General features: G+C 41.0%; 1 protein-coding gene across 2 annotated transcripts in view; it reads right to left on the bottom strand.

Moving 5' to 3' along the window:
- The window catches only part of NRG3 (neuregulin 3), a 1,733,439-nt gene that overhangs the window by 236,894 nt on the left and 1,469,142 nt on the right, over positions 1-27,403 (bottom strand). Inside the window, exon 4 of one of the 2 annotated variants that reach the window (XM_078641126.1) lies at positions 16,864-16,890. The exons of the other annotated variant lie outside the window; for it this stretch is intronic. Coding sequence (XP_078497252.1) covers positions 16,864-16,890 — 27 coding nt within the window. The remainder of the gene's footprint in view (positions 1-16,863; positions 16,891-27,403) is intronic. 2 annotated transcript variants of the gene reach the window in all.

A 27,403-nucleotide genomic window follows, 5' to 3' on the forward strand; every position in this document is an offset into this window, starting at 1 on the left:
ATGCAGGAGACCTGGGTATACCTGTTCTCTTGTATGCGGACGACGCTGTCCTTCTATCGCGAACTGGGGTGGGGCTTCAACGCTTGTTGGATGCATTCGAAGTTTTTATGAACTCATTAGATCTTAAAATTAATGTTAAAAAATCCCAAATCATGATAACAGGGAAAGGTTCTCGAAAGAAAAACGTGAAAACCTTCTTCTGTGGCAGAGAGGAACTAAGCAGAGTACCCACATTCCCGTACCTAGGTATTATCTTTGAGGAGAGGTGGAATTGGGGCACACAGATTAAAGCAAGAAACACTGCCTTTGCAAGATCCTCTATGGCCATTATGGCCTTTAGCAAAAAGCTCAGAGTAAGGCCCATAGAAGCCCTGTTAAATATCTATAAAGCAAAGTGTTTGGCGGTAGCGACATATGGTTACTCACTATGGGGATACAGTGCTACGGACTGCCTGCAAATCACTGAAAATAAATTCATGAGAACAATTTTATCAGTACCGCAGTCAACCCCCTCTTTTTCGGTGCATTCAGAGCTGGGCGTCGGTTTTATTACGGATTTACTAAAGGTAGCGCCGTTAATAACCTGGCTGAATGCGGAACTCTCCCTGAATCACTCCATACTTAAGGACTGTCTCCACTTAGACAACGCAAACAAAATTAAGTGGTTATCTTACGTTAAACAAGGTTTTCAGAATATCGGAAGACCAGAGCTCTTCCTTGTGCCAGAAAATATAACCGCAAAGGATGTAGCTTTAACAAAGGTGGCAATGCTACAGAGGTTGTCTTTGTGCAGAGAAGAGAAGGAGCTCAGAAAAACAACCGTTAGATCCAATTTTATGGTTTCAAATCCCCCAGGTCCTGAGCCCTACCTGGTTTTAGTCAACAGACCTTATCATAGATTTCTTTTAGCGCGTTTTCGTTTAAATTCGATTTATCTGAATTTAGGTCAACTAACAGCATGGTGTACCCCCGATCAAGCGCCTCCGTGCTCCTGTGATAATTTTTCAAAACAGGATACAATGCATTTTATAATGTTTTGTGGCCATTATATGGCTGCAAGGAGGAAGTTTCTTGTCCCCATCCTCAAGGAAGCAGGGTTTATTCAGGTGAGGCCTGCTCTCCTATATTTGCAACTATTAAGCAGTCCCAGGGTCATCTCTCATGTTGCTAGTTTTTTGGTGGGGGCTGCCAGGGAAAGAAAAAAGATAACGAAACTCCTCACTTGAACGTACTTTAATAATTCATGCACTTTATGTACATAGTGTGTTTTTTAAATATGGATGGGATAGTACCTACTTTGTATATGTATTGACCCTTTTTCTAATATTTTTAATATTTATGAAATTTGTGAACTTTTTAATAATGTAACTGTAATATATATATTGATCATCACTGTCTTTTTATGATATTGAATTATCGAATAAAGTAATTTGACTGACTGACTGACTGGCATCAGACATGGGACAGTCTTATTGAAGAACTAAGAGCCTACCTCATAGGCTACAGCATTAAGATAGTTTTCCCTTTGAATAGAAAGCAAAGGAGGCCGCAAATTCACTATAACAAAGTCATAGTTTCCACTAGAAGATCTTTACAAAAGGCCCATTGAGCACATAAACAAAATACCACAGCCACGATGGTTAAGCATATAGGAACACTGCACAAAAAAACAGCATGGGAGCAAAAAAATGCTATGGATCAAAAGGAATGGCCCAACACCTTCCTACTGCTTAAGGGAAAACAACAGGTTCCTTTTTGGGAACATATCAACAAACTAAAAGACAGTACAATCATAAGTGAAGCACAGACTCCGAGGGGGCCTGGATAAGGCATGTGAAGTATCTTTATACAGACTCCTAAGCAAGCTTCAATCCCGGAATTAACAACCACTGACAAGGTTGGGAACATGATCAGGTACATGAAAAAAGACCTTCCTGCCAGTATATTTAAATGTTCTCAGAAAACGTGGTCCAGGCTGCGCCTCTTTTCAATCACACCTTTTAAACACCAATGGTACCAGAGGCCTGGAGAGGGTCTATCTTGTGCGCTATTTGCAAAAAGGGAACAAGACCAAAGCTACAAACTACCACCTAATTGCGTATTTGTATCTGGAGGCTGAACTCTATGCTCATGATCTACTTAAGGAAGTGGAGGCCTAAGTAATAAAACATGACATCCTGCCTTCCATTCAGTCATATTTCCAGGTGGCTGCGTCCACACTGGATTACATTACAGCCCTATCCGTTTTGAGACATCGAACTACACAAAACAATCAGTTACCACTCCTTTGCCATTTTTATAGATTACAGTACAGCATTAAATAGGGTTGACCAGGCAACCCTAAGGAGGAATCTTCAAGCTTGGGTCTCCCTCCAAAACTGTTAAGGACTATAACCTCTTTATATACAGGGACATGGTTCACTTGAAAACAGGAGTCAGTTGCGTCAGACTGAAAATGAACACCTCCCATGACTTAAAGCAGGGATGCATCCTTGCGCCTCTCTTTTTTAACATATACACTGCTGATTTGGAGAAGTCTATGGAGGTCGACTGCCTAGTAGCCCCCAAGCTTGGGTCCACTATACTCCACATAATACAGTATGCGTATGACATTGTGATAAGTGATAACACCAAAGCAGGAATTCAACGATCACTGAATGCTTGAAACACCTACAATGCGGAAAATCATCTCAAGGCAAACCAAAACAAGACTAAGGTTCTCAGGTTCGGAAGATACCAAAATAGGAAGCATGCTACCTGGGCAATATAACCATTAACACCGCCAGGAAATACAATTATCTGGGTGTTTGGTTTGCACAAAATTCCAAATCCACTACACATGAGAAAACTCTGAAAAAGAAAGGAGCAGGAAACACTTACGGCATCAACCAACTGAACTCAATACACAGTAGTTCATCAGCTGCCCCCACACTTAGGGTCAGGAATGCAACCTTTCCCTAGCCCTGCAGTATGGGCATCACCTTTATTCCAGACCCTTTGCAACTGTATTGGAGTTCATTCATTGGATTGCCTACAGGAAAATAGCGCTATGGAATTTGGCTTGGTGAAACAGTCCCTAGCCTGTAAAGCTTACCTATTAAATGATTACATTAGAATCAAGAATGGCCCTGCTAATTCACTAAAGGCATACTTGAAATTAATTTTTGAAGCTCAGATAATATGTGGCATCATTATCTGCCAGAGCCATTGTGTCTCTCCAAATAGCGGAATGGTCTTCAAAGAACATGTAGGTACCTTATACAGCCTGAAAAAAAGTAAGAAACAGGCATCTGAGGGAAATCTCAAAGGACCAGGATCCATACATACATCCCTTGAACAGCTTATTTGGTGTGGAAATTATTTGATGCCACAACAACAAAAATTCAATCAGTAGAGCCAGAATTATGATTAAAAAAATTTTTTTGTAAGAACTAGTGCCTAACGGATCAAAGCACCCACCTCATAACCTAGTTGCACAAGACCTGGTTAAAGTTTAACAATATGTCTGACCATAAAGGACAGTGGTTCAGATACAAATAGTTAATTGGGGCGAGTTGACGCTTACCTTCGGACTTAGAAGACATTTTGAGAAAAATGTTCTGAGAAGGTAAAGTTCAGCAGGGCAAAGCTGCAGAAAGTGTCCAAGGAGGGAGTGTCTTCATTGAGCAGCCACAGTGAAGTCTTCTACATTCGGACAAAGTAATTTTATGGAATTAAAAAATCTTTCATTGGGGCGTGGCAGAGGAAAAGACGAGCTGAAGAAAGTTCCATGAGGCAGGACACTTCTTCGCAGGAGGCCGCTGTAAAGGGATTGCTGCTGCAGAGAAAAACGTTGCAGGAGAAGCCACAAAGTCATCTCAGGCGGATAGGTGAGCAGGTTGGTCCCGGTCTCTTTCAGGTTCTAGTCCTCAGTTTTGGCATCTGTGCACCTTTAGCACCACAGCCAAGGGTTCAGGATTGGTGGGACACCACTTGGTGGTTTAGTACTCACTCAGGCTGGGTCCAGCTGCGGGTTCAAGACTGTGGGAGCCTTTTAGGTCTCTGAACATGAGTCCAGCAAACTAGCCCTTGATGTAACTCTGTAAGTCTGGGGCTCAGGTAAAGAAGATGCAGGGCTTAACAGCAGGCTTTGCTGCAGACGATTCAAGGCAGGCTCCAGGCATCAAAGCAGTCCTTCCAGGTACAACAAAGCAGTCTTACAGAGTGCACAGCTGGTCACAGCAGCAAGCAGTCATCTGAGAGTCCTTCAGTAGGTACAGGAGCAAACTGAAAATTGTGTCTGAAGGTCCTAATTTTACACCCTGGTGTCCTTCCTCTGGAAGGTAGGAGAAGCTTCTAGAAAGGTTCTCTGAAGTGCATGGAATTTCCTGACTCCCTTTCTCTGACTCCAAGTTGGCAGCAGTGACAATGAGGAGGTGATAGGTCCTTTTTGTGATGGCAGAGAACACCCTATTCAGTTGTAAGTGGGGCTGTGCTATTGTATGATTTTCTATTGCACCCAGTCATATGCCCCAAGACAGTCTACTGGCACAAAAGAGCTAAAGACAGAACAATGGCAACTATCTAAACATGGCATTTTCAAAATTGTAATTAAAAATCCGACTTTACCATTAAAGAGGATTTGTCATTACAATCTCATAGACACCAAACATGAACTGATTACCTGATTCCAATCACATTTTAGCACCTATTAAATGTAATAAGGCAGCCCAATGTTATCCTATGGGACAGGTAGGCCTCTCACTATCAGAGCATGTAAAACTTGAAAGTACATATCAAATGCTTTAGTTACAATGCACCCTGCCCTATGGGCACCTAAGACCTACTTTTGGGGTAATAAAAGGGAATTTAAGGCTTGGCAAAGATGGCATGTTGCCAAACAAATTTGCAGTGTAAAACTGCATTCAGGCTGCAATGGCAGGCCTGGAACAAGTTTTAAGGTGCTACTTAAGTAAGTGGCACAACACGTGCTGCAGGCCCACTAGAAGCATTTAATTTACAGGCCCTGGGTATATGGAATACTTCTCCACAAGGGACGTATAAGTAAATTAAATATGAAAAAATCAGGTGTAAACTAATTCACCATGTTTGGGGAACGAGCACAAGCAGTCCAGCACTGGTCAGCAGTGGTAAAGTGCATAGAGTTCTAAGGCCAACAAAAACAAATTCAGCAAAAAGTGGATGAAAAAGGCAAAACTATGGGGTGACCCTGCAATGAGGGCCAGGTTCAACACAACCCCCACTCCAGCCTAAAGCCAGGGGTGACTAATCAATACCTTGAGGTGCTTCCCTTCTTAGTCGATTGAACATGGACAATAGCCCCCTACTGCAGAGGCCTTTGCCAGTACTATTCCCCTCTGAATTCAGTTAGACACCTCTGTCTACAACTCTCTTGAGTCATTGGACTGACTCATGTGGAACTCTTCTCCTCACATGTTGACCCCATCTTTGCAGCACCTAACTTTACCTTGCTCACAGATGCATCCCAGTAGTCAGATAGTATCACCAAGACCAATTAAGTCATTTGGCCCATTCCACTTCTTTGATCCGACGTCTGCCCCAACCCAAGAAAAACTCAGCCCATAAGGATAGCAACCGACAGAGGCCACTGACAGCTGTTAGTGTCAAGAGCCAGGCACGGGTCATCAAGGGATCTCTAACCTCTGAGGTGTCTCAGAGTGGGCAGTAACAACACTTGGTGTTATGCACCATTTTTCTACTCTACTTCCCGCCACTTAAGGGGTGGTATCCTGAGACGGGTCACTTAGGCCAGGATCTGTACCGTGAGGCTGAATAGGGGTCAGGGGTAAGTCCCTCTTCCCCCATGCCCCCATCTGGGCCTCTGTACCCTCTGTTTGGGAGTGGTACACCAAGAATTTTGAACTTTCAGGGCACCCTGGGAAGCTGCCCCTCCCAATTCTCCAGACACCAGTGGGAACTCATTTCCCAGAAGGCAGTCTGTGGGCCTCTAGGGACTAACCATGACTCTCCTCTGAGTAACCTCCCCACCCCACTGCAAGAATACTAGGACTATGGGGCAGACAAGGACCTGCCCCTGAGCCTGAGTTAACCTACACACTTGACTGGTGTACTTCTCTAGGGAAATCAGCCTATCCACTACCATGGTTTGGATCGCCTAGTGTTCCTCAGAGCAGTAAATAGGACCCCATTCACATTCACCTGCTAGAGGCAAGGACCCCCCTCAGGGATCCCCTGTTGAGTCTCTGAGTCTATCACCAAATTGAAGAAGATTAGGACATATTTTACATGCTGCCCCTAGGAACAACGTACTGTCATGAGCACAATTAAGGTAGCGCACTGTCTATAGTTTGGAACGCTTCGCTGAGTAATACCGATTCAGTTCACAGCGAACTACAATTCCCATGACCCCTCGCGTGTCACGTATGACATCGCGAGAAGACGGCATAAGGAGGAAGTGGTTCTCCGAGCCGGTGTCGGAAATTCTTTGTCCTCGCCGGTCTCTTGCAGCGGTTCCTGGTTCTGCAGTGGCTGTCGGGTAAGGGTGCTCTGCACCAGTCTTTGTTCTTCCAGCCAACCTCCGTTGGGCAGCATCCTGCTCGTGCGGAGGCTAGCTAGATCTTCGATTAATTAATCAGGCTGTATTTTCGACCGGCGGAGAATGGCTGGCAGTTCCTTGAATTATTCGGCCTGCATTGTCGGCCGGCCAGGGGATCCCCTTAATTCCTTGCTGCCATATCCTTCTTAGGCTCAAACCCTTTCGATCTTTTGTGCTTTTGCTTCCCGCATTACTTACAGTACTTCTGTGTAAGACGTGTAACACAGGAAGTAATCATTTTATACTTTCTTATGGATCACCAAAACATTACCAAAGGATAAAGATTCTCATGTTGACTTACCTGTCCTGTGGCTGAGGTTACACAGGAATGTTTATTGTGAATTACGTGGAGGTTCGATAAGTATTGTAACGAGTATTATTCTGGCCCTATTTTTAACAGGGGTTTATACGAGTGGTAGAGTTCTAACGCTCTATCCCTGTGATATACAATGGAGTCTAGATAATGGTAGGTTCATGTGTACATCTGGTGCAAGATTATTATTATGTTTTGTTCCTATAGAGAAAGAGTGAGCTCATGAGTACGTGGCTATATGTTCTTTTGAATTCCTGCAGTTTTAAACGACAAGTACCCTCCAAACAGAAGGCACCACCTTCTATCCAAGCGACAACCTCTACAAGGGTTACTCATTTTGTTTTACAGGTATAAGAGGTGTCCTACCCCTATAGAGTCTGTTGTTACCTATATGTATTCCATGTTTCAACAGAGGAAGAGTAGGAGGTGTTTATCTGTGTGTTTTATCTTGTTACAGATCTCCCTCCCTGCTGTTCCCTTCCTTTCCTTCCCCCACTTGATCCTTCCGATGACCTGTGCCATAACGGCTGTTCAGGCTTGGTTAGATCTAGAGGTGGACCCTTCCTAGCTACAAACCGATCCTGAGGACTGACCACTGTTACAGAATTTCCGACCAACAAAATGTTGTCCTCCGGGTCGGGTTTTGTTGGTTATGGCCACTCTAGAAGACGTAATAGCTGTACTAGCTACCCTCCAGGGAGAATTGGCTGCTTCAAGACAGGAAGCTGCCAATTTAAGAGCAAGATTGGATGGTATACTGAGAAATCTTTTTAATGTAGGAGCGGCAGCAGGCCCTCCCACATCAGTGGTGGTGGAGACGCCTGTATCTATACCATTAGCTTCACCAGAGAGGTATCATGGTGGTCCTGACAAGGTGCAGGTACTTTTAACACAGGTGATGCTTCACTTTTCATCATAAGCAAAAGTAATTTCCCACCAAGCGGGCAAAGGTTGCTTTTCTTATATCTTACCTAGCAGGGGACGCAGCACAGTGGGCTGTGCCATTGGTTAATCGTGATGATCCTCTTTTGTACGGCTGGGAAGCATTCAGAGTAGAATTCCTGAGGGTATTTGATAGAAGAGCAGACTCCTATATTGCAGACAGGAAATTACTAGAGCTGAGACAGGGTAACAAGGATCTGATAGTATATTTAAATACCTTTTGGAGACTGGTGGCAGAAACTAAGTGGTCAGAAAGTAAGCAAGCTGCCCTCTTCCACCAAGGGCTGCGGGAAGACCTCAAGGACATAATAGCACAGATAGACCCTCAACCTACCTCGTGTGAGGACATAATCAACCTAGTGTTGCGCTTAGATCATAGGCTAAGTGAAAGAAGAGGAGACAACTAAAGGAAGGAGAAAAGCATGCAGGCTTACGAGAGACAGAAGGCTACAGACACGAATCCTGCTTCTGTATCCGAACCTATGGAGATAGCAGCAGTAAGAGCTGCATTGACTACCGCAGATAAAGAAGCCTGTCGTAAGCAATTGAGGCAAATAGAAGCCCTCTTTTGCCTCTATACTGTGGCAAAAGAGGGCCTTTTTTTCAGAGTGTCCTGTGAAACCTAAGACTAGTCGATTTCGTAACCCTAGTCTAGCAACAGTAGTCATGGATACGGTGTCAGAAAACTAGTTGAGTCGAAGAAATCTGAAAGGTTTCTTGGAGTCAGCATATATCCCTTCCTGGCTATTGTCAAGTGTACTGATCAAGATTGAATTATAAATCTTTTCTACATGCAAAATTTGGAGTTTGACCTTCATTCCTTCAATCCTAAATGAACATTGTCTCTAATTTTGGGTTATTATTATTATGAGTTCTTATATAGCGCTCGATTACCCGTAGGCATCTCGGCGCTTGCCTTGGGAACCCGTCCTGGCTTTTCCCTGTGAGATACCCGTACTGGGCATCCCCAAGGTGAAAGCCAGGCATCCCGCCGCAGGGGGGCCGTAGTGGAGATTAAGCAGGCTAATGCCCAGAGCTGCAGAGTGTGAACCCGTGATTCAAGTAGGCACCGAAGCGAGAATTGTCGAGTCCGTGGATAATTGGGCTCAAGACCCTGCCGCGTCGGGAATTGAACCCTGGTCCCGGGTCTGACCTCTGCTTCAGGGTCTGCCTCCTCTAACCAGTGAGCCACACTTCTCCGCGAGGTTCTGATATAAACGTGTGCACAGGACTTGGTATTTATCTGTTTGGTGAAGGCCTCCCTATACTATTGCAGGGGTTGTTTTGTTGTTTGGGTTTGTTTCCCCTGACCTGTTTGCACCGTGAAACTATTAAATCAGAAGACTTACTCAGAATCATACACGCTTGAGTGCCAGATCTTCCTGTTCAATAATCCAAACCCATCCTCCTCGTCTACCCTTAGAGCTAACTCATATGCTGAGAACCATTCATCAATATCATTTCCCACCACATAGCTGGGCACCAGATCCTTTGAGATGAGGACCCTCACCTCTCCAATGGTCACTGCATGTACGCTGTCACCAATCTTCGAACCTGAATTCATAGGTCAGTCTCTCTCTTGCCATCCTCTCCTCAGATTCCAGTTTTAGTTCAGCTAGCTGCATCTTATGTATCCTCTACTCTTTCCTGTCCACTAGCTCCTCTGGGATCAGACCCCTTGCCGACACCCTGCTCCCTGCTCCCTGTTCCATCCTGCCCTACTGGTCATCTGTTTGGTTTGGATGGGGCTCTCCTTGTGGCTCAGGACCCTGGAATAGGTCCTCTCTCTCCTCATTCTCTGTTTGTGTTTCCTCCTCCTCATTCTCAAAACCATCCCCCTCTCCCAAGGCAGACTGCCACATCCGCTCCCCCTCAAAGGCTCTGAGGGCTACCTGGAGATCCAGTTTAGTAGCCTTCTTGATTGCTTTCAGGCCCCTCTGTTTGCAGAGCTTCAGCACCTCAGCCCTGCTAGGGGTGTAGGTGTTGCACAGCACCATCTCCATGGTGGAAAAAGGGAGGTACAGCAATTAAATTTAGAAAAAGAACAACACAGCAAATAGAAAACTAAGGAAGGGTTTAAAAAGAGGTCTCTCCAATGTCAATTTATTGATCTGGGATTTTTGTGTAACACAAATCACTGTATGGTACTGTACAAACACAAGTCCTTATCAACACCAATGAACACCAGTGTGAGAAATTGGGTTGTTGGTTGACTGGGGTGTGAGCCCTGGTAAAGCAACACCACAAGCCCTTGAAAAGTAAACCACAAACAGTCAGAAAATTAGCTTGTGCTTAAACGTGGGTGGCTTGGCTTAACAGAGTATAAAGTATTAATGCACCACACAACCAGTAACAAAGTGCAACCACAACACAAGAAAAATCCCACACAAATTTAAAAAATCTAGTAAATTTTGCTAAATTATGTGACACCACAGGGACAAAAACGTAATCACTAGAAAAGGTGTTCTGAATCTTTAAAGTTTCGAGTAAAAACAAGTGTATAAAAGATCAAAGCACCAACTACAGACATGTAGTTGTGCAAGAGCAGGTCAAAGTCGAAAAATAGGTCCGACCACAATGGAGTACGATTCAGATTGTATTGTTGCCGATCATTGTTACCTTCGGAATTAGAAGAAATTTTGAGAAAAATGTTCTGAAGGTAAAGTTGAGTGTGGCAAGGCTGCAGTAGGAGTCCAAGGAAGGAGCATCATTATTGGGGAGACGGGGTCAAAGCTGTGGTGAAGATTTGTGCGTTGGGACTTAGCTGTTTTTATGGAAGTTAAAAATCTCCAGTGGGTCAAGGCAGAGAGCTGTATCTGAAGACAGTTCTTTGAAGCCAGATACCCTTTTGATGAAGGCCCGCTGAAAAGGAGTTCATGCTGTGGAGAAGAATGTAACGGGAGGTGCCATGAAGTCAATCCAAACGGCGATGCACCTCGGGTGGATAGACGAGCAGGTTGGTCTCGGTTTCCTCCTGGTTCTCAAAGCAGTTTTTGGCCAAACATTTTCAGATCACTGACAGAATAACACAAATGAGGGCCAAAATATTGAGAAGGTAAGTGCAAATAGATAGGTATAGATTTATTATTCTTAACTCCACATCTACATGCCTAGAAGATATATATATCGTGAAGGTACATTTATGTGGAGGTATATATAGTAAAAATGTGCTTACCTATAGAAACGTACCTTCACAATATTCTTGTCCTCAATATTCTTGACACAATATTTTGTCCCAATATATATATTTTTTCAATTAGTCTGTCTAAACACCAAAAATGTCGAAGTCCTCCGTTTCTGTTCTGGCCATCTGGGCACCTTTAGCACCACAACCAAGGGTCCAGGACTGGTGGGACACCACTTGGGCGTTCAGGACTCACTCAGGCTGGGTCCAGGTCTGGGTTCAAGATGGTGGGAAGCAGAATTACCCTGAAATGCTATCACTGTTTGGAGCACTCTAAAGAAATGAACTAGTGCACTCCAACCACCTCCTCAAATCCGAACTGTTGATCTAGTTTAGAGGTAACTTTTGCATGACAACCAACAAGTCCATTTTTATACTAAAAAGCCATCAGAGCTAAACATTGTTACAACATGGGTACGTTAAACCCTTCCAGAGAGTGACGGTGCCCTGTTTCCATCACTGGCATATAACTTACCGCCCTTTTTTCCCATATTAAAAGTGACGCATCTTCAGCACAAGCGGCTTGTAAATCATCTCCATGGTTTTTAGACGAAGACCAGAGGGATGGCTGTGATCTATGCTTGTAGGGGTACAATAAAACCTCAATCTGTGCCGTTTAAGATTGAAATCAATATATAATAATAATGATGTTACCCAGGAACAAAGCTGCACTGCATTCTGCATGCTGTATGTGTATAAATATTTCTACAGTAAGAGCAGATTAATAATATTGGACTGATGCTGGGACAGCTCTGTGATAGGAATTCAGGATTTCACAGATTGTAATGCTGGCAGCACATTCTTCTGTCAATGTTTGTTCTGCCTCATATGTGCAGCAACTATATTTGGATGACTGACTGCCTTTCTTTTGTAAGCATGCCATTACAGTCCAGACAGAATTTGCCTAAAGTGGTGTACTTATTTCTGACTCTGAATTAGACTTTCAGGAGAATGCTGTGAGTGACTGTGTAACCTTTACATTGCACAAATATGACGCCCTGCTCTGGTTCAAATCTCACAGCTTGCATAAATGATTTCTTAGAAGTACATTAGATGAGTGCTTTTGAAACCTCAATATACACTGAGCCTGGGATTTACTGTGCATAGAACAAGTGAGATACCTCTGAACACTCCCAGAAAATCATCATGTTACAAACCATTATTATTCTGCAAACAGCAGCAAGATTTGTCTAAATGTTCAACTTTCGATTGACTCAGGAAAACGTCACAGAAATGTAAGATCCTGATTCCAAGTGGCTTGACATTTGGGTTAGAAATGCTGCATCAGATATTTTAACCCAACGTGAGTGCTGTATTATCAAGCCCGTTCCCAATTTTTGACAAGAAAAAGAGGCTAAAATGTGGCATTATTGTTCACACATGGTTACAGCGGGTTATGCCTCTTTCTGATCCTTGTTGCACAGACACATTTTTTCGGGTACTACCTGGCAAAATGAATCCTAGGAAAACTGTATAGGTGCGATAATGAACCCCAAACTCTCTAACCCACTACAAGTGAAAACTCCTCTAGGGACTTAACGCAAACTTTATGGGAGATTGAAAATGAGGCCCTTACAGACAATCCAGATATGCAGACAATGTGGATCTGCTTTGGAATAACAATTCTTGGCTCTAGATTGAACATTTAACAAAGTCTAACACCCTAGTCACACATGTTAATTACCAGTAGAAAGTAGTGCCTAAAAGATCAATGCACCAACCACGCACATGTAGTTGCACAAGACCAGGTCAAAGTCGAGAAATATGTCCGACCACGACGGAGGGCGATTCAGATACAAGAAGTGTATTGGGCCCGATGAGTCTACACAGATCCCAACGCAAATCTGCATCCAGATGACAACCTGGGCTGGGAACAGTGCTGTCTGTGTCCTGGTAGGACTTCCAGTCCAAGGGCCCACTGCTTCCAATCACCTGCAGCTGCTGTCAGGGGAAGGAACCCTCCATCGTGCTTATAGTGCTTATGTAGGAAGAGGTGTGGCGCCGCGGCCAGGGCGACTGACGTTGGAATCTGGGGACCACGGTTCGATCCCCGGCTCCGGCGGCAGGTTAGCCCAGCACCATGTGACTCTGGGCAATAGCTCGCTTAATCTTCCCGACGGCCCCCAGCGCCTAGAGACCCTTACGGGTGATTGTGCGCTTTACAAATGTGGACTTTATAGTGCTGCCGACTCTCCCTGCAGCGTGGGACGACCACCTGTGCTGCGAACTGTGCTGTCTGTCTGTCTTAATTTGGTAGTGGTAAATAGTTAATTACTCAATATATTTAGAACATTGTCTCTGATGTGTTGATGTATTGTGTAACATTGCAGTAATGTCAAGGTGCTGACATGGTGTGTACAGGTACGCTGCACACAGGGAAGTTGTTTTCATTGGATTTTGTTTACAGCCTTAAGGTATACTGTTGAACCATCTAAATGGAATGAAAGTGGATATATTACACTTACATAAAAATTGCCAGACAAGATTTAGTTATGTTGTAACTGGTTTTTTTTTTCATGCAGAGGTTTCCTCAGGCTCTTCACTTTTAAAGGACAGTGGGCAAAAGTGAAGAGGAACAACAACAGTGGAAATCTTTAATGAAATATAAAATTTGAAAACTGTGACCACAAAAGAGAGTTGCAAAAATATGTTACACAGTGCATTGTTCTGCATGCTTGGAGAGAGAAGAGGCTTTGCAAACATTGTACCTACAACACCTATTATTTTACTGGCACCAGAACAAATATACCACCACAACAAACAGTAAGCAATAGATACAAGTGGCATTCTCTGGTTAGCACACTTTACTTTTCGCTGCTTTTTCAATTAAAGGGTATCTATTACCGGTTCTGAGTAAAACACTAATGATTTCCTATTCATTTCAGCAAAGTATTTTATGTAGACCTACCGAATTATGTCTAGTCGGTTTCTGCATGTTCCCACTTACTCTTGATGAAGGGTACTGAGTTGCAGTCAGATTCAATGGTTTTCCCAATTCATACATATTGATAAATTGGGCAAGCAAGTAATTGAGTCTAAATCATTCAACTTCGTAGTTGACAGCTAAGGGCCACATTTCTAAAAATGTCCTGTCCCTGAATTAAAAATACATAAACATCAGAATAATTTCGCAGATCCTGACTGGCATGATAATAAGTATCCGTGGACAGCTGTATATTAACCTACATACAGGAACATCCACTAATATATCAAATGGGCTATAGTAGGACAGAATGCATTTACATCTGTAGTATTTGCATAACCTTTAAGTGGGTTGACCTGCATTGGTGATAGTGGCCATTCACCCCACCACAGTCCCATTTTAATATCTTTTAAGAATGTTGTAGTATTTCCAAGAACAACACTGTTGTCACTAACTTAAATAGGCTTTAATGCTCCAAAATAATGCAGGGCGCATTCACTCGACAAAACCGATTGAAAAATCACGATTCCACCTTATAAATTGACACCTGAGAAGAGACCACGCATAAGAACTAGGGAAGATAGCTCTATTTTTAAGATGTTGCCAAGGAATCGCTCTCACTATAGAATCAGGTGCCTAAGAAGCAGGCAGAATGTATCATTTTGGATGAACACATATTACCAAGACTTGATTGAGAGAATTCCTTTATGTGAAAAGGACCAAGCATCCTCAAAAGCTCAATGGGCTAGTATGAAATCTTTCAGTTTATTCCTAGACACAGCTGGCAGCCATTGAATGGAACAAAACGCCAGGCATGCTGTCAATTTTTCAAAATGCCTGTCACAGTTCTCAACGATGCATTCAGCTGCACTTTTAGTCTTTGAAAAAAGAGGCACTGTATTTTGAGCTGTGCTGTAAATATCCTGTCATTGGAACTAATCATTTTAATATGCCTTTACACTTTTCGCATGCCCGCAAAGAAAGTTTGGCTACACTAGGCAACCATAGTGTTTGTTGCTTCAAATAAATGATGCTTGGTTCACAGAGAAAAAGTAGAACATTCTGCATTGCAGATTTCCTCGCATAGTTTGTGTTGATTTCTGAATCTTTGGGGAATCTCAAAAATCCACTGGAGATTTTATGGAAATAAATGGAAATCAGATTTCCAGGAAGTTACCTCTACAATTTCAAGCAGGTTGTATAAGGAGTAAATTTATGTTAATTTGTAAATTTACTATTTTTGTTTAATTGTTAATCTAACTGGAAAAACACTTGATTGTTCTTTAAACTTCCTGCAATAAAGCATGTGGGGGCATATCAAGAAGCGGCACCGATATTTATCGCTGACCGCTATTAGCGTGACAAATCCTAATGCAGGCTATTGCCCAGTCAGCGCACTATTAACAAGGCGCATCGCCGAGGCGATAGAAAACCGTCCAATAGTGGCGATAAGCGACAATATCACTGGTATTCCAGCCATAGGGAACAGCGTTAGGGAAAATATTGTAAATCGGGAGATGTGGACTCAGGATAATAATCTAACTCCCATTTTAGATATGGCATTGTAGGAAAAAAAGCAGGTGTAAGAAACCGGCAAAAAACCTGGTTAGCGCTACTTTTTATGTCGCTAGTAAGGTTAGCGATACCCTTGTTAATATGGAGAAGCTGTGTTAGTGATGATTTTCGCAGTATTTCAGAGGGGCACGCCTACCTTGCTTCTCATTAGCGATGCGAGGCGGGGCCAAAGGAAATGGGCGAAGAAGCATGGATTCACGCGTTAGCGTGTCCATGCTAATAGGGCATTAAAATTATTGCAGCTTTTCGTCCGAAACAGGACGCTAAAGCGGCAATAATTTTAACTTCTGGCCTTGTGGATATGCCCTGTATTTTTTAAACATTTCATCATAAGCTGCACATTTGCACCTGCTTTTTAAGAGTACGTTTCTGTGTGTAATATGGGTGCAAACCGATGAAATGAACTGTGAATTCATAAGGCATTAAAACGTTTAGATGTTCACTGCCCTTTCGATTTTCCTTTATGCAGAGTCATATACAAATGTAAATGTCCATGGATACATATTTGTCTATCAGGAGCTGTGAAATTATTCTTATGTTTATGTTTCTTTAATTCAGGTACAAAAAATAAGTTAGAAATGTGGCCCTTAGCTGTCAACGGGAAGCTGAATTATTTAGACTAAAGTCCTTGCTTGTCCACTTTATCAATATGTATGAACTGGGGACATCATTTAATCTCACTGCAACACAGTTCCCTTCATCTGAAGACTGTGAGAACACACACAAATCGGTTGGATATCATTTGGTAGGTTTATGTAAAATACGTTTTTGAAATTAATAGGAAGTTATTTATTTGTGACTCAGAGTAATCAAAGCTGGTTATAGATACTCGATCATTGAAAAAGAGAATGCCCTGTATAATGTTATCCCATGATGTGATTTACCTCTTTCCCTAATGAAATTATGTGACCTTTTTATTGTGCTTTTATGGCAGTAATACCGAAATAAAGTTTTTTGAAGTGAAGTGAAGTGAAGAGAATGCCTTTCTTAGAAATGAAACACTTGAGCTACTGCCCTGTATCTCCTTTTATAAACAGAAAACCAAACATCGTGCCATTTAGTTCATCATGCTTGGTTAGTCTCTTCGTTATATTTGTTTAAAAGGCAGTTATTCTTTCCTACTCTTCATATTTCAGCAGGCTGAACAATTTCCTTTCAGCCAGAAAGGCAAGTGTGCATGTGATCACATCCAGTGTATGCCATTTTAGAAGTTTGGAAGAAAATGTATCCAGAAGGCAGCCTTAGTTATGTGATGATTGCAAAGCAGGAGGCTTTCCGAATTTAAAAAACCCTAGGTTATGGCTTGAAAATTGCTGGATGAAAAGTTTAACAGAGGTTTTATAGCTTACCCATGAATTCAATTCCTGAATTCTCTGCTGCTCCAAAGAAAGCATGCCAAGGAAAACAGAGGGAAGGAAAAGCAAACAGCACATTAGAAATCGTTGGTTTGCTTCACAACACTGTGTACAATTATCATTTTCAGTTAGTAAAACAATCTAAAATAGAAATTGCACTTGGTAAAACTACTGGATGATACGTTATTAGAGGTCATATTAAATCAAGGACACAGGCTCTACTAAGTTATTTCGAAAACTAGCGAACAGTTACTCACAAAATGTATCGAAATGAAAAATGTAACTTGTTTTTCCTGTATTGTTTAGGGAGGTATGTGAAATTGCACATGATTGTGCCAACTCATAAAGCTGTAGGCAGAATGTAGCTGGTTGAACTTGAGATGGGATCCAGGATAGGTGAGGCTGGTGGAAAGCGAGGGGATCCTTCCATGCTCCCACTGTGCTGCAGAAGTGAGTCTGGATAGGGATGAGCTACACTAGTGCCCACAGCTCCTACATGATCTGCACCCAGAAAAGATTGCTGATAAAAATCAAGTCCAGAAGCCCAGTGCTTCCACATCCTGGAAAGCAATGTGTGGGCCAACAGGAGCCCATATGATTGGAAGTGGTGGTCTTAGGTTAGGAGATAGCCTTCTGACAAACTCATAATCAGTCATTACAAAAAGGAGGGACAGGGCCTTGGTAGGTCCAGCTTACAGAACCCTAGTAGATATGGCAAGAAAAGAGGTGCTCAGTTCCTAAGGGAGAGAAACGGGAACAGGGAGGTTTGTAGTAGGGGTGGGGGGAAAGGGGACAGTGGATGGTAGGGAGTTCCAGGTGTAGAAGGGGAACCCTAGGTGGAGTAGCTTTAACTAGGAGCAAGGGCCCTCACACACCTCGAAGGGTGTCATGCTTCATCATTGAGCAGCTCACCCACAGGGGGCTCTTTGCCGGAGGTCTTCTCTGGTTGCCGATGAGAAGCTAGAGAGTGATGTGGGGGAATATGTGTAGTGAGTAGAGATGGGAAGCAAAAAGTGTGAGTTAAAAATAGCTAGAGGATTCCCCAAAATAATTGTATTCACTGGGTTCCTATGCTACAGTTAAAAACAACTGACTGGAAAAGTAATGGCTGGCGAGGAAAATTATACCTGCTATAGCTCAGAGTGGCATGTGTGGAGTGGAGTTGGTCTACATGTTTCATGCACAAAATAGTCCAGTCGAATCTATGGCATTTCTTCAGGACATGGGGATCCTACCTTAATGGGGGCGGTCAGAGTATGTGGATAACAAAGATCACATCCCCTGTAATCTGGACTCATGTAGTAGTCCTGTTTAGAGGTGCAAGTGTGGACAAAAGTGCAGTAATACCTTCTGGAGTACACCTAGAGGGGATGTATTAAAGGCCCCAACTGTGATGTCCGAGATACTCGCCAATTGGCACGGGAAGATCAGCTCAGTATGAGGTCCTCCACAGTGCGGGACCTACCCACGTCTGGACATCAGCAGGGAACTGCATACCTCTGTTCTTGCCAAACTCTTAATCAGGCCATTTGATAACTTAAAAAAGTTTGGGAAGATTTTCCACTTGCTAGTTAAATTTTTCAACTTTGAAATACTGTATAAGCAAAAATTAAATTTCACATAATCACATGACTCTCTTTGGATTGTACAAGATTGAAAACAAAGCATTATCTACAAAATATGTGTAGACGGATAAAGGGATTTCTTTGCAGTAGGAACATTTTACATGTTTGCATGAGCATACACGTTTGAGTATATTTACTCATGTTAACATGAGAACATCTATAAACTATTCACTGGCCATTGTTTCCAGAAGTAACAAGAAAAACCTTTGTGATGTCTTTTAATGATGACAATTCCACATTCAACGTTGTAACCCTCTGTTGGTACGTTTAATATCTTTTGAGAGTAAGCCCTAATTTTTTTATGTCACTGAATAAGGGAGATTTCTGAGGGTCATCTTCTTAAACAATTTCCAAAACACCATAGAGTATTAATATGAATGCCAGATTCAATGGAGAGTGGTGGGTGGTGTAATAACTTCAGTTCTCATGAATATACCATTTACAATAATCTTTGAGTAAACTTCTTCTCTCACACTGTGATTATAACAGAAAGGAACTTTAGTGATGGGATGCAGATTAATAACATGGAAGCTAATTTTGGAAAGGTTTATTCAAATATATGGAGCTTTCATGCAGGTATATTCACACCATGTTTCCCACCGTGACACGTTACAGCTGTAGCCTTGTTCACATAATGAGGCGCTATTTTGCATGACTATTTATTGTTTCAGCACAATCCACATTTATATGATAAAAAAGTAAATCCATTAACAAAATAGTTTTTCATACAATATTATTCAAAATACATTAACACATGTAGATGTTTACATACTTTTATGTTTGCCTGTTACTTAGATTTAAGGAGCATTTTCACTTTGAGAACTTGTTGTTATATCATATTTGACCATTAGAAGGTGGAGCTAGTTTCATCACCTTCACAATATGCTGCTGAAGTCGAATGCAGGGAAAATGGAAAGATCCTCTAACCCACATTTGTGCATACATAGCCAAACAATTAACCCCTCTCATGCTTATGACGAGCTGAGCTCGTCATGAGCCACGGCGCTACGGTGCTCATGACGAGCTCGGCTCGTCATGAGCCGTGGAACGTTCAGGTGCTGGGAGAATTTCTCTCCTGTGCTGAACGTTCCACTGAGCCAATGCACCTGTGACGAGCTGAGCTCGTCATGAGTACAGGAGCGCCGTGCCTCATGACGAGCTCGGCTCGTCATGAGCATGCGGGCGCTGTGCACGCCCCCCTCCCCCCAGCAGAGCGGGGGAATAACCCCCGCAACGAAGGGGTTAAAATATTATATTTTATTTACAAATAACCTAACCACTATGAGGTATGGTTGTTACTTAGGTACTGGTTATATTGTAGCCCCTGTGGGCATATATTACTAATTATCTTATCTCCCATAAGTGGGAGATATTACCCTACACATTTGGACAACTTACCGCTATCAAATGTCTGTAAAGTACCTACTTGTAACTGTCCAGTCATATTTGTCCCCATCCTTTCATGTACGGGGATAGGGACATGTGTGTCTATTGTTATGAGCAAATGTCTTCCCAAAAGTGTGATAGATGCATCTATGCAGAGATTTATGCTCAGACATAGCATAAAAGCATGTGGGGAGAGATCACCACGCTTAGGTTGACTTTTTGACTTGGTCTCACAGTTCCCATGAGGACTGCTCAAAGAATTTAAAAAGGGGTGTAAAATTGAAAAAGTAAAGTTACAATCAAATACCTTCTTGTAAGCACCACATAAGAAGCATCCATTTTATTCCTGCAATATTAAATATTTTATTAATAGTCATCTAGGGCCAGCTATTCAAAGATTAGGAATATCGAATTACTAATTGCGATGTTCTCCAAATCACAATTAGGAAATCAATATTTCTTAACTGTGAAACTCATTGAATTTAATTTAGGCATTCCTTGTGGGTCGCAAATCGACCTACCTCATGAATATTAATGAGGTAGGTTGCAGTTTGCGACCCATTAGGAATCAAGGCCATCACAGGGATGGCGGCCTGCTTAGGTCAGCAGAACACCATGTCTGTGATTGCTTTTTATTAAAACAATCATTTTTTTAAAAGCAGCCCCTTTTCCTTAAAGGAAAACGCAATGCTTTTAAAAAGAAAAGAATGAAACCTTAAAGTTTCATGTTTAAAGAGTAGGCAATTGTCTGTTAAAGCACTATCTGCTCCTAAAAATATTTTTAATTACATTCCCGGAGGGGAAGGAGTCCTTTTGGGACCCCTTTCCCTTTTTCAAATGGGTTACCACCATTTTTTAACTGGTGGTAAAGTATTGCTGTTTAAAAAAAAACAATTAACACGTTTTTGTTAACGTTTACAATGCATTACAGTTGTGCAGGCGAAAAGTTTCGTTAGTTTAGTTTAATACAATTGCATTGATCATTGCTAGGAACTGGACAGTGCGTCATTTTACATATAAAATACAAAGAGCCGTGGTATGGAGAGTTTTTTGCACCCGAAATTCAGTTGCAAAACAGTAATACATACCATACTGTTTTGGTATTTGAAAGAGGCGCCCTAAGCACGCCCCTTACAAATACCAAATCACAAAGGCAAAGTGCAATTCGGTAACAAGTTACTGAATCGTATTTTGCATTTTGTATTTTTGAAAAAGCATTTTTCCAGTAGCAAACAGCTCAATTGTGTGAAAGTTTGTAAGGGAATTTTAGTATTATGGAAGGAATAGTGTTAAGTGGTAGTAAGGATAGGTAATGTTAAGGGGCATCACAAAGCTTCTGGGCTCAAGGCTTTTAGTATATTAAGTTTCAGGAGGTTTTAGGATTAATGGAAGGGTAGTGTAAAGGGGTAGGAGAGAGTTTTTACGGTTCAGGGATGGGCAACGATTAGGGGGTAATACATTTTTTTAGAGTTCACTGAATGGCACTGTAAGTGATAATAAGGAGATTTTAGGGTTTAGAGAGGGGTACTCCAAAGGCTGCATGGGGATTTTATAGTTCAAGGATGGGTGATGTATAGGGGTATTAGGGATATTTTTAGAATTTAGGGAGGGATGGATGTAGGGCAAGTTAGGGGTTTTGAGATTCATTAATTGGTGGTATATATGGGTATATAGGATATTTTCATGGGGAATAACACTTCTGGCAATTACATCCTTGCCGATGTGTCCAGGCCTGAAGTTTTAATACTTATTCCAAATGGTAACATAAAATCATCTAAGATGATTATTGGCTGTGCAATCTATTTTTTTGCCTATCTTACCAACATAGCTAATGAGAAAGTGGACATGACTGTGTTGTGGAAATATGATGCAAATCTGTTTCTGAGCAAAAGACTGAAAAAAAATCATAAGTGACAATGGGTCACTTGGAAGCTATTCACTGTCTTTTTACACATTCCATTGCACAGCTGGTTGAAACTGAATGTGTGTTCTAGTAATAAGTCAATCATCTGCACTTGCCAATACAACTTTAAATGGCATTTTGAGTATGGTAGTAATGAAAAACCTGAGCAGGTGTAAGGATTGATTGCGTCAAATGGTTTGTTTTATAGATTATTTCAGCTCATACACTGATGCTTTTCCATGAGTAGTTCAATTACATGATGTCAATTGGTAAATAGAATGCCAGGTCTTTTCCTGTTCAAAACATGATCTTTCTACCTGCCTGTAACTTTCACAGTAACAACAGACAATCACACTGGTTGTGAGTCAGTGTATACAAACTTTGGAGATGAAATGTGTAAATATTAATCTCACTTTGAGTTTGACAGATTTTGGTGCAGGGATACAGGAGCGCTGCTATTCCCACTTCTGCCTGTTCTGCCATTTACAAGCTTTCTCCCTTGAATGGATACCACACAGGCACATATGTTCAGGGTCCTTTTTTATGTGATATTCTCTGATTCCTCTGACACAACCAGAGACACTCTCAACCTGCTCTGTACAGGTGAAGAGTCACGAAAATAATGGGTGAGTTTTATGGTGGGCTTGAGTCTGTCCGGTGTCTGCTTCACCATATTGATTCAGGGGTTGGACAGGGGTTGTGGTGTGCTGCTGCCCATAGTCCTTGCCCTTGCAGTCAGGAAATGGCATGTTTTCACTAGGACAGGAATTACTAGGTTCGTAGTTTACAGACCTGATGATTGTAACCATGAAAAATTGCAGGCATTGGAATGTTATTCAGAATTATCTAACTGGAAGAACTTTTGTCATTTATAATGAGGGTCTATGGATTTTGATCCTAAAGGGTACATACTTTTGTGTGTTTACACTTTTGAGTAGGTTTACAACTTTTCTGTATTCACAAAATGCTCTTTTCAAATTACTTTTGAAGTAACTTACACTCTTGTAGTAAGTCCTGCACTACAGATGGCCAACCACTAGTACTGCTACTTGTTAAAAATATAAATAAATATAAATTAATTTTAAAAAATACATAAAAAGTGTAAATTTGTATAATATAATTATAAAATACGTAATAGCTAAATCACTCCAAACTGTACAATTAAATAATACATGTAGTTTAGTAATAACTACACTATTTCATATTTTTAATTGATGGTGTCTTGTGGTTTCATCCAGTAAATGCAGCAGAGCATCTGTTATTATTATATCAGTAGTACTCATTCTACTCAATAAAATTAGCTTTGTGGCTGCCCGTATATGTCGTGCTACAGTGAATGTGGGTACCGGGGCATTCTGAGGTGTTCAAGCTCGTGCTATTTTCATCTCATTCCAGCATTAAGGTCAAGCCATTATGCGCTTTCTTCCATTTCTTCCCTCCTCTCTTGGGCATCAGGCCCATTTATCAGATCTGTAGGAGATGCATCACTGTCATCCATGTAAGTTCAGAAATCCTGCCAATGGCTTATAACCAAAAGGCCTGTGCCATCCTGCAATCTGTTACTCTGTGCGTGAATCCTGTGCTGTCGCAAGTACATGGGATATTTCCCAGTGATATATGGTTAAATTCTATGTAGGACTGATAGAATCAGAAATATCACATACAGGTAGGAACAGTCAATCTGTCATAAACAAAAAGAGTTCTGACATTGCTGGACACTTTTTTATGAAAGCACACATGACCCCACATATCATTTTTGATTTCAGAGTGAGGGAATTATGGCTCTCTACCACCAAACATATCATGTGACATCACATTGGTGTCCAGTAAACAGTGCGTAGAATAGACGTAGTTCTTCCTACCATCACTACCTTAAAAGCACAGCTTTTGTTCTCGACTTAATTATCTGCTCATCTCTAATACATGGAAGCCTGCAATCCCATGATAAAAACATGCCTCTGATTTGCTTATTACTGTCATATTAGGAGGTTTCCAGTCAGCAGTAGTAAGAAAATGATGTGGCTGCTCAAATGTAATAACATATTGCAGTTGAATAGTGACACCTTAATGTCTGCTGACTAAGACAGCATGCCAAGGAACATCACACAATGAAAGTTAGAATTGACTTTTCGTTCTTATGATCTTTTTTTTTTTTTTAATGAACAATATTCTGCAGAAATGAGAGATTTATAGCAAAATGTTTATTTTTTTCACATAGTTCATTACAGGAAAGAAAGAACCTATCTGCATGCTACTACTCATTCTGAGCTGCACCATTTATTTCAAAAATCTGATTAACGTTAAACTGACTTGAATATGTTTTTGAAGCAGATTGCTCACTGCTTGTTGTGTGTTTAATTTCTCATAGTTCATTTTTTTCTTCATGTCTGCAGCCATATTATATTTTATGAAGAAGCAAGAGGCAAGGATTCAAGAGGTCTGTAGAAAGAGCGATGGTTCGACCATGTATGGTAAGGAATAAAACAAACTTTTCTGCGCATTAAAAGGATTTTGTAAGCATTCAATGAGTTCATACCATTAAAAGGAAGTTGAAATTTGGCCCTCCTGCATATAGCCACGGTCATGGTGATTTGCAAAATCTTCATACAGCAGGGGAGTAATTTATCCCATGTTTTAATATGTATTTATTTGATAAAGGACACTGTTTCCAAAACAGTTCCTTGGTTCAGCGAGAAACAGAAAAATAAAAAATAGAAACAAGGCAGCAGCCAGCACAAAAGCTGAGGTTTAACAGGAAAAAAGAGTTTTGAGACCCTTGTGAAATAAGAGATGGCTTCTTACGTTCAAAAAAAATTCATAACCCACTTAGGACTTACTACTTTGGCTACTCTGCCATGTTCCTATATCAACTTCCTGCCCATATGTAGTGCACATCTTGAGTTGTTGGGCCTTATACGGGAAAACCATAAGTTTACAGCAATTATGTTGTGAGAAAATAAGGTCAATTTCACTAGATACTTTATTAAATTGAAAATATGTCCGTGGGTGTACTTCTATAGTTTAAGGACATGCAATCAGTAATTTATTACACTTTGATGACCAGGTTTGACCACTTTTGCCACACTGAATACCCAAACTTCATTGTGTGCATTTGTTGTATGAGACTGCTACTAATAGACAGAGCCTGTTGTTGGGGCTCATTCTAGCAAATGGAAAAATGTGTCTTCTATGGAACCTATCGATCAATGAGAACTGCTCGATGGCAATTAATTAACTGTGCATACCAATATTAAACATTCAGTCACGGCACCCAAAACCTCAATTATCCTGCCCTTCTTTTAATGTGCTCATTTACATTCTACTCAGGCATTTGCTTTGTTGCTGTTCACTTTTTAACAAGTATGCATGACGTCAGATTTTCGATGGTTAGATGGCAGCCAAGGAAAGACTTCTATCAGATTGAGGGTCTGACCTTTCTTTGAAATGTCCAATTAATTGACTTGAAAATATGCTAAATATGCCACGATTTGATGCTGCGATTTTCAGCAGATAAAAAATGTGAGTACTTTTTACATGAAAAATGAGTGCAATTTATGTCAGGACATCTTACTTAACCATTAACTTGCAGCTCACGTAGAATACAGATGAATGCATGATCTCAGTTATTTACAGCATCTGTTTTAAAGGAAATGCCATTGCTACCACTTGCTTGCTGCCTTAAATTCAATGTGCTCGCTTTATTTATTAAACCATTCATTCCACTGTCCTTCCTTTTAATGATTATAATGATTTTTACTTATGTATATCAGGTGAAAACCTTATTGACTTCTTGTAAACAATGTGAACAATCTATGTGCCCAGTTGCCATTTGGTTCTCATTCTTATCAGGCGCTCAGTTGTAATTTTGAATATTATGTGGGTCAGGATGTGCCACTCATTCTTTATTCAGTTGCAGCTAATTCAATATTTTCAATTTGAAAATATCGTAGACGGCAAAGCAGCCACCTACTTACCTTTAATAAAAGTATAGCAGAGGCTAAAATCACTTGTCTAATCTCCAAGGACTTGGTTTTATGATGTAGAAAAAAACCAGCCTACATTTTTTACAGAGAGATATTGCAGACTTCTTAATGGGAAATTCTCCTTTGTAAACTAGGTCATACACTTCATAAATACCAATGGGATTCATCAGCATTCAACAGTCTTCTTCACAAGTCTATTGAAATTTATGTGGCATATTTCGCTTTCAAGAAGTATCTTTTGGGAATGCAAGAACGGCTGAAAGGGGGGGATTTTGAAACTCTCTGTGAATGGAAAATCATGTGCCTGAATATCTCAATCTCTTATTTTTTCCCTTTCACTCACTCATTAGTTTGTTCTTTGTCTACATTTCATTGTTATTCCTTCACAGTTCACATAACGTACTTCCTTTTGCTCTGCCATTTTTTCTGTGGCACACAAGCGTAAATCTTAGCAGTGTTTTTGCATTTCACAAACATGTCAAGATGCTGCTAACCCCTCATTGATGCACTCTTGCATCCGCAGCCAAATTGATCTTTTAGTAGCCTCTAGCACAGAAAGTTACACTTTCTCAAACAGTTATACATCAAGTCCTGCATAATTTTCTACTAAAATTGCTAACTATTGCTTACTGTATTTATGTTTGTGTTTATTCACTTCATTGCATTTACACTCATTGGGTGCCATTTTCCAATTTTCACAAATGTGTCTAACACTTTGCTCCTTTGTGATCTCTGAAGTGAATGCAACAATTCACTTTCTGCTTGTGGGTCATTAATTGCAGACAGCCCAATGCTCACAAACTACGATTCGCAAATGTCAATTCATTAAAAATTGCCTATGTTAACATTTTGCTGTTTAGACATGTATCCTGAATCTGCAAATTAAAACAAGGTCTATTTGTGAATTCCAAATGTTAGCACATCTAGATTAGTGAATAAAAAATTGTGACTCCTAATCATCCATGATTTGTGATTCAATAATATGAATAATAGTACACCAGATCACTCTGTTGTCAAAGTTAAAAAAAAAAAAGATTGACACATTGAAACATTCATCTACTGAGGTCTCCATCAGCTCATTGGTCAGAAGAAGCCTGAGAAAAATACCTACTTCAGCTTCTAAATTTTCCAAAGAAAAAATACCATTGGACAGTTCTTGGTAAGAGCAAATCCCTCACATATGAATTTCTAAAAATGTGTTGTTTTTTGTTATAGGGGTATATTAATATTGTTGCAGACAGCAATATCGTATAGGAAGCGGATCATTGAAGATCCAAATATTGCTCTCAACGGGGCACTTACAATCACCAAATAAACAGTAATATATGGTGCTGGATGTGTAGCAATGTACATTTTAGTCATTACCCTTCCATAAAATGATCTACTCTGCCACTGAACTTAAAAAGATATAGGGAAATGGCCTGTACTGCACTGACCGTAAATGTTATTGCTCCTCAGAGAACTTGTGTTCAACAGATACTGATCTACCTCAAAGACAGAGAGAGGCAAGGGGAAAGAAAGAGAATATCTGAACAGTGGGGAGACACTGCTTCACACACCAACATGAAAAGGGAACTTGTGAAACAACAGTTCTTTGTGTTTGTACTTGTATTTCAGTTTGGCAATTCTGAACCAGT

Source organism: Lissotriton helveticus, chromosome 5_1 (genome assembly GCF_964261635.1).
Source record: "Lissotriton helveticus chromosome 5_1, aLisHel1.1, whole genome shotgun sequence".
Lineage (NCBI taxonomy): Eukaryota > Metazoa > Chordata > Amphibia > Caudata > Salamandridae > Lissotriton > Lissotriton helveticus.